Source organism: Myotis davidii, unplaced genomic scaffold (assembly GCF_000327345.1).
Source record: "Myotis davidii unplaced genomic scaffold, ASM32734v1 scaffold472, whole genome shotgun sequence".
Lineage (NCBI taxonomy): Eukaryota > Metazoa > Chordata > Mammalia > Chiroptera > Vespertilionidae > Myotis > Myotis davidii.
This window is the reverse complement of record NW_006283774.1, coordinates 1,043,640-1,052,210: the sequence shown is the minus strand read 5'-3', so window position 1 is coordinate 1,052,210 and position 8,571 is coordinate 1,043,640. Positions and strand designations below refer to the sequence as shown.

At 58.0% G+C, this 8,571-nt stretch overlaps 1 protein-coding gene across 1 annotated transcript in view; it reads right to left on the bottom strand.

Annotated features, from left to right (window-relative positions):
• The window catches only part of ABCA13 (ATP binding cassette subfamily A member 13), a 143,734-nt gene that overhangs the window by 39,911 nt on the left and 95,252 nt on the right, over positions 1–8,571 (bottom strand). Inside the window, 3 exon segments of the mRNA XM_006754021.2 lie at positions 4,311–4,419; positions 7,481–7,711; positions 7,808–8,042. Of these exon segments, the coding sequence (XP_006754084.2) occupies positions 4,311–4,419; positions 7,481–7,711; positions 7,808–8,042 (575 nt within the window).

Below are 8,571 nucleotides of genomic sequence, written 5' to 3'. Positions count from 1 at the left end.
GTCACCTCAGGACATCAATGGCAATGACAAGCTGTACCTTCTCAGACGTGTGCAGCAGGTAAGGGCTCCACACACCTGATGTGGAAGGTTTTGTCTGGGTGGCAGGTACAGAAGAGAAGAGACAGACCACTGGGTGTGGATTCCACTCAGGAAACGTGCCTGGCGGTGGAGGGCAGGGGCAGAGGCAGAGAGTGGCCAGGGGTGCCCACGGCCTGGCCCGCAGACTCACCGGGGCTGGGGAACTCTCCGCCACACATGCTGTGTGACTTCTGGAAAATGACCTACCCTCTCTGAATGTCGCTTCCCTCAGCTGTAAAATGAAGACTTGGGACCTCTTCCCTCTAAGTGATGAGGATTGTGATTGCCACACTCACTAAGCTACTGAACAGACAACATCGGCCTCAGTCACAGTAAGTGCTCACCACACAGGCTCAGTACGTCGGGGGGAAAGGCTTTGCTCATATTAAGAAAAACGAGTTTCCCCACCTCCCACCATATGCTAATGGGAAAAGTAAAAGGCCAAGATAGTTCATGACCATGAATCAACCACCAATCAAATATTCATGGCTAAACTCATAAAAGCGTTTGCATGAATAAGTTAACAGACAGAATTAAATGCTGACCCAAACTGTTGGGAGTGGTCGTGTCTGACTTATGAGTACAATTACAGAAGGCCGAGTGAGAAACAACTTAAAGTGACAAAAGAATCGCCAAGCGGCCGCATGCGTGGACACGCAGCTCACAGACAACCCACAAGAGGGCCCACACCGACGAGTGTGAGGTGGAGCAGCAGGAAGGGCGTCAGCTCACCAATACTGTCAAGAGCGCGGGGCGCACACCCTAATGGAGGGGGCGTGGGAGCCCTGGCCTGCTCTGCAGGGCCGGGGGCAGGCGCAGTCTTGCTGCAGGAAGCCAGTAGGGTCCGTTGAAATGCATCAAGGATGTCAAAGAAGGAGCTGTTGCGTCCCAGAGGAAACAGTAGCCAGCAGTGGAAACGCCCTCACTGCCTGCGCGTGGGGCTGACGGAACAGGTCACAGGACCTGCGCGAGCTGAGCAGCCGCCGGGAAGCAGCACGGCACCGACGCGGGGCGCACTCACTGTGAGTCATGCGGCGAATAGAGCACGTCAAGAGGATGATGTCATCTTTTCAAAAGAAATGTCTAAGAGTCAGTGAAATGAGTGGTGGAGGAAATATGACCCCCAAAAAGGAGAGGATGGGAATGTGAATGTGTAAGTACAGGAAAGACATCCGATGAACACAGTGTATCGCAGAGCAGCACACAGGATACACAGAACTCACTGGACACGCCCGGGCATACGTACTCCCATGAAATAAGGTGTCTTTCAGGAAACAATTTCCACACTGTGCCATCTGACTGAGTGTTTGTATTCGAAAGCTAAAGCAGCACATGCATTTTCAATCAACTTAAATATTTACATTTTTATGTGGTAAGAACATGGCTACTTTAAATTTTTTCTTCAAAATATTCTGGATTTTTTCCACAATGAGTATTTGGCATCTTGTAATCAATAAACATTTTGTAAACGCTGTGTACTTATTCCGAAAATGAAGCCAATTTTATGAAATAGAAACTTAATCATTCTGTGTTCACTGAGTTGCAGAATTTGAGAGTTGAAACGAACCTTAAAATTGATGTGATTAAATCTGTCTCATTTGTAAATGTTCAGGAGAGGCTGTGAGACGAGTTCGACTTGGGGAACAAAGCCTGGTGCTCACTGCACGTAGCACTGGCTGGGCCCTCGGTCACCGCCCTCTCTGAACAACATCCTGGTCAGATAAAGAGCTTCCCTGACAAGAAAAAGCTAAAGGAGTTCATCACCCCCAAGCCAGTGTTACATGAAATGCTGAAGGGTATTCTCTAAGAAGAGGAAGAAGATAAAATTTTAAAGATAAAAAATTATGAACAAAGTGACAACAAATATATATCAACAGGTGAATCTAAAAATCAAATGAATAAAAAATCGGATGAACAGAACAAACTGGTGAATGTAATAGAATCAGGGGCATGGAAGGGGAGCGGACCACATCTATAATAATCTCAACAATAAAGATTTTAAAAACACATCCTCAGGGCTCTTGGTCGGTGAGGGAGACAGACCCTGACAAAGCCTGTCCGTGAGCCAAGGACAGCAGCAGGACTGACCCAGCGGAGCCTGGAGGGCGCCGGGCCAGGAGTCCAGCACAGCTGGCTGCTTAAGGGGGGGGTGTGGCTTGAAGAAGTGAGCAGGGCAGGGCTGCTAGGAGGGTCCCAGGCGCCTGTCCTCAGGGAAGAGGGAGTGGGGAGGGAATGGGGCTCGGGTGGGAGGACCACAGCCCGCTGGGGTGCCTGCTGCCCTGACCCAGGACCAGAGCCGCCTGCCACCACCTGGCGCACTCTGGCAGCTCTGGTCTGGGCGGCTGCCAGGGCTCATGCCTCTCACCTCCCCGACCCCCCACAGCCCCTAACAGGAGCTGCTGCTTCCGACCTGCCCAGCATCTGTCTGCCCGAGTCCATCTCAGTTCCATTTTCATCTGGGCAGACTGCTTTCTGCAAAGCGCCCGCCGGCAGCTCTCTGGGGCTTTCGCTAACATGGGAAACAGGCCTTCCCTGGCCTGTACCACCAGCAGCAGCCACGCTCCCCACCCCCAACCCCCACCTGCTTGCAGGGAAGGCAGTGCCCCACATTCGAGGAAATCTGGACAAAAGGAAAGACAGCCCTGGGGGTTAGCAGCACGGCTCAGCCCAGGAGACACAGAGAACTTGAAACAGCTCGTTCAGGAGGCAGAGGATGATGCCTCGCCCCGCAGGGTGGGCTGTGCAAACACAATCCTTAAAAAGCCAACGAGAGAGGCTGCAGGCCCTCCGCTAACCACTGTAGACACTGCTCTCCGTCGGCACAAGCAGCAGCAATGAGGAAGGAAGCACCGGGGATGAAATTGTGGAGAAAACAGGTTACGGTGGTAGGTGGAGTGTTCCTGACAAACCATAGAGCTGAGAATGTCAACGCAGTCTCAGACCTCGTGTGGGAGAGGTGAGGCTTCTGAAAAACCACGGAGAAGCCTTAGGGGGGAAACCATGTTTCCCAGCTGCTCCCTGCACTCGAGGATCTGGGGTCCTTCCCACACGCTGAGCGAGGAGACGCTCACAGCGCCTCTCAGTGACCCCGGCCCCGCACACAGGAAAGCGATGCTTCTCTAACAGACGTGGACGCCGGAGTCCTCAGAATCCAGCGAGCGGGAGCTGGGCCTAAGCGCCTGCCCTCCTATGAGCACCAGGTCGTCTGTGACGGCCATGCCCACGGGGGCGCGGTCACCGCGTGGCTCCCACTGCAGGGCTGGGATGCGCGGGGAGGCTGAGCACCTTTCCTGCCCCTGGTGGCCACCTCTACGTCTTCTTTTGAGAAATGTCTGTTCAGGTCCTTTGCCAATTTTTAATCAGGTTATTGGAGAGGTTGCCATTTCACTTGGTCATTTCCTTTGCTGTGCACCAGCTTTGGGCGGGAGGGGGCGTAGAGAAAAGCGGACGCTGTGCACTGTTGCGGGATGTGAATGGGTGCGGCCGCTGTGGAAGGCACTGTGGAAGTTCTTGAAAATATTAAAAAGAGAACGGCCGCCCGGCCGGAGTGACTCAGGGCCAGAGCGTCGGCCTATGAACCAGGAAGTCACATTGATTCCCAGTCAGGGCACAGGCCCAGGTTCTGGGCTGGATCCCCAGTGGGAGGCATGGAGGAGGCAGCCGATCCATGATTCTCTCTCATCACTGATGTTTCCATCTCTCTCTTCCTCCCCCTTCCCCTCTGAAATCAATACAAACATATTTTAAAAAAGAGAACTGCCATGTGACCCATTGGGCCCGTTCCTGGGTGTTTATCCGAAAGAATCCAAGTCAGGATCTGACAGAGAGGCCTGCACGCATGTCCCTGCCCTGAGCCGTGGGAACCACCCACGTGTCCACCGAGGGCGACGGACACAGAGTGTGCCCTGTTGGTACCACGGCCATCGCTCGGGGGTGACCCTTGTGACGCGTGGATGGCCGCCGGGCACTGTATAAGCCGGACACAGAGACCAACGCTGCCTGGGGCCCCCTCGCAGAGCCACCTAAACTACCTCAACTCGCAGTCCTGAGCGGGGAAGGGTGACTGCGGGGCAGGGAGGGGAAAGCCCTGAGCTCCCTGCTGGGAACCTCTCCTTCCCGTCCAGCCACACCTGGCCCTGCCTTCAGTCTCTCTCTGTGCAACTTCAAAGCCAGGGCTTTGCTGGGGACGGGCACTTCCCTCCGGGAAGCCCACGCAGACGCTCTGTACTCACAGTGGGAGCCGGGAGCGGGCGCTGGAGGCCTCGGGCTCTGCGCCTCCAACGCCGTCCCTGGAGCCACGTCAGACTGCTCGCTGGGATCTCGCAGGAGCATCAGAAACACCTATTTGAGAATGAAAAGAGCTCCGTGTTAGATAAGCTCCTTGCACACCACACTGTTTATTGGCCTTAGTTACCCAACTGGGTCCTAACGAAGATACTCCCGTCTTCGTTCCTTTCGTTGGTGTGACCCCAAGGCCACAGCTCGGGGCAGGCTGGCTGAGAGGCGGCTCACAGGCGCGAAGGGAGTGGCCTGACCGAGACCCTTACACTTGGCAGACTGGGCAGACCAGCAGGCGCAGGCGGCAAAGCCATGCCCACAGCATCCCACCCCGTCCCAGTGCCGACCCACGGTGCCTGCAGCTGGGAGGCCCCTGACGCTCTCAGCTTCCTCCGCGGGGACTGGGTGTCTGTGTGGACATCCCTGAGGCGGTCCCTGTGAGGGAAGGGCCTGAGGTCCCTGCCCTGTGCTGGGAGCACAAGCCCCACCTCCGTCTGGTTGAATCCAAGCCCCAGTGGTTATGTGAACGTAAACCACAACATCAGGCCTTGTTGCCCCTGGATCCGATCTTTGTCATTCGGGACCGAAGCTCCACCCCGTGTGCAGGTGGGGGGTCTGAGCTCACGCTCCCCATCTGGCACCAGGTCCTTCCTGAGACACAGGGGCCCGCTGAGCAGAGCGGGTGGGCAAGCAGAGACGCCCACCTCACAGCCGCCAGCTTGTGATCCTAAACCCTCCGGAACCATGGAGGACACACCCGTGCTGGTCACGGGAGCTGTGTTGTAGGGGCGGGCGCGTGGGCCATGTCTGCACCTTCCGCGCAATATCGCTGTGAACCCAAAACTGCTCCAAAAATGGGTCTATTAACAAATCCACCACTGAAACCGGTCCGACTGCATTGTGTCAGCAGACCCCGTGGCTTCGGGGGCTGTGCGGGCGCCACCCTGTGCCATGGAGCCCTCAGCACCCTGGCCCCGCCCCCCACCCAGCAAACACAGGTCCTCGCAGGAGGAGAAAGAACGTGTCCATTTTGTAATGAAACTGGTGACGGTCAGGTTTCACACTTAGCCTCGCTGGCTGGGGGTCTACGTGGGGACCATGCTCACGAGCAACGCCCTGCGGTTTAGAGAGAGACCTGCTCCCCAGCGCAGAGTCGGGTGTGAGTGTGACCCCCTCCCCGCAGCGTCCTGGGCAGGACCGCCAATTAGCAGCAAGCAGGCACGTGTGATCGCGTGGTCGATAGCAGGCAGGAGACAGGAAAGTCAATACTGGGAGAGTGTGAGAAGCTGAGATTGGCTGGGCGGCTGCTTTATAGACTACACCACACAAAAGAAAGCTCTCCGAGTGCTTAATCTTTTTCCGATTTAAGATCTTTCCCAAACTGGTCCAGATGTGCCATGATGTTGTATTCTGTTAAATGCGGCTTGTACCCTTTGCTTATGGCTGTCCTTCACACAGATAACTTCTTTTTTAGCATCTGTGTGTGGGAGAGACAGAATCTGATCAACTGGTATTGATTAGCACGTCTTATGTGCAAGGCAGGAGCTCAGCGTAGCGGTGGCAGTCACTGCGGGGCGGGAGCAGCAGGGAGCCTCCCGGGGAACCGCGCGGGCTCTGGGGCTGGCTGTCGGGCTTCTTGGTGACTAACTGCAGGCGTGAGCGGGCCTGGGGAGCATGTGCAGAGGCGAGCTGCGGGAAGAACTGCGCTTTAGGGCGGGAGCATGGCGCCCCTCCACTGTGTGTGACTCCGACCCCACGCATTTGTCAGAACTGAGGGGAGTGGATCTGGCCATGTGCAACTTCATAAATAACCAAACATTTTAAAAACAGCAGCAAAGAGAAAGAAGATTAAGACATTTCCAAAAGGAACATGGATGGGCAAAGTATGAATCAAAATATTTTGGAGCCCAGCTGGCGTAGGAACGATTTCCCATCAGGGCACATGCTCAGGTTGTGGGCTCGATCCCCAGTGAGGGGCATGCAGGAGGCAGTCGATCCATGATTCTCTCTCATTATTGATGTTTCTATCTCTCTCCTTCTCCCTTCCTCTCTGAAATCAATAAAAATGTTTAAATTTTTTTTAATATTTTGGAGAAAATGAGTAGTAAGCAGAAAAGAAATATTGAAGGAACACAGCATCACGAGGGTTTTCAGAAGCGACGCTGAGACAAAAACACCTCCCACATGGAGCGCCCGCGCAGGCTCTAACACAGAACGCTGGTGGCAGACACCCAGGGCCCGCGTGCCGGGTGTGACGGCAGGAAGGGGGACACTGAGAAGCCCTCACTGGGCGACACCCCTCTGTGGAGCCTGTGCTCAGCGCTGCTGCCACGTTATCTGAGGCGCAAACACTGCGTGAACGCCGGGGCTCCGGCACCCTAAGCGCTGCGGGACTTTAGCTCTCGTGGTTCCTCAAGCTCCTGACACGGCTTGAGTCCAGGAGCCACCACCACCACCCACCGTGTCTGTGCTGCGTCCGGGCAATGCAGGGACGGGCAAGCCTCCCACCGCCTGCTCTCATCTCAGCACTGACTGCTGCTTTCATCCCTCAAGGCCTTCTGTAGGTTTGAGCAACGTAAAATGAGACTGGAATCGGGTCCCACAGGCAGCCCAGCCCCACACCAGCTGGCCTGCAGTCGGGGACGGCCCGGAGGGGACCTGGTTTGACCCGCCAGCTGTGAGCCACACACGCCGACGGCAGTCCCGGCAGAGGCCGGTGGGGCTGGGGCCGGCCGGGTCAGCCATGTGCACCTGCTGGCGCTTGGTTTCTGCTCGGCTTCTCTGCCCAGCAAGGGCCGCGGGGCACCCGGGCTCCTGAGCCAAACAAGGCCGGCAGTGAAAGGGAAGGTGCCTCCGTGAGGGAACCCCCGCCAGCGCCGGCCCCGACCACATGGGACACGGATGGCCCTGGATTCGCCGCCCGCGCTCTCACTATGAAAGTGCTCGCTTCCCTGCAAGAGCAGAAGCCACGGTTGGTGTGTGCAGTTCCAAACTGGCCTACGCCCGCCTGACGGTGGGAAGTTGGAATAAACACGCACACAGATGTCCGACACCCTCCCCACGGCGCCCACCCTCATCACTGACGAGCGACAAGGACAGGGACAGGCGACGGGAGCCCCAGTACCTCCTCCAGGGTGGTGTCTGCGACCCCGCAGCCCGCCAGGCGCAGGCGGTGCTGGTTCTGCTCCAGCGCCTGGAAGAGCCCCTTGAAGCCGGCTCGGTCGGCGTCCCTGGGGAGGGCGTAGCTCAGCGTGTGCCCGCTGCAGTCCCTGAGAAATGCTTGTGGGACGTAGGTCTGTATCAGGGCCGTGGTGCGAGCCGCGTCCTGCAGGCTGTCCAGCTCCGGAGCGGAAGGCTGTCCAATAGAGGAAGGCGCAGGGGGCGTGAGGGCAGCGCCCCGAGCACACAGCCGCTGAGGTCAGCGCCCGGCCCGGGAGGCAGCCCCGGTCACCTGCTTCGTGAGTGTCAGGCAGAGGCCCTGGCCGTAGGCCTCGGTCAGGCCGAGGGGGGGGCCGCAGCAGCGGAGGCGGCCCTGCTGCAGGACGGCCACGCAGTCGCTCAGCGCCTCCGCCTCGTCCAGGTGGTGGGTGGTGAGGATGATCGTCCGACCTGCGGCCAAGAAGGCGGCGTCAGAGCCGGCCTGGCACAGGCAGCGGGGAGCGGGCAATGCCACGATGCCACCCTGTCTAACCAGAGAGAAGCAGCCCTGACCCTCCCCTCTGTAGGCCTCAGGGTCGGGACCCGCTCCCAGACCCTCCCCCTCAGCACTCGGGGCTGGGACGGGCCCAGCGGGAGAAGCAGGCCGAGCGCAGGGCCCTGTGTCCCCGCCGTCTCTAGCCCCGGAGCGCTGTGCGAGCAGAGGAGACGCTTTATAAGAGGAGAGGAAGCCGGGCCCCGTCTCCCCCACATCCTCGGGCAACAGGCTGGCGGGCACTGGAGGAGAAGTCTCCTCTGTGAAGCGGCAGTTGTGTAGGAAAATGGACGGTGCCCTGTGAGGCTGGAGGGGTGTCCTTCAGACCAGGGAGCAGCGCATGTGGGAGGAGGGGAGCCGGACAGAGGGTGCTCTGGGAGGCGGGCGGGGCAGCCGGTGAGCAGGCAGGGGAGGTGAGGACAGAAGGGGCGGCCAGAAGCACCAACCTGCAGATGGGGCCACTACCCAGCACCCTCTGCACACAGTCCCTGCGCTGGCATTGGGGCAGGGTGGGCTGGCATCGG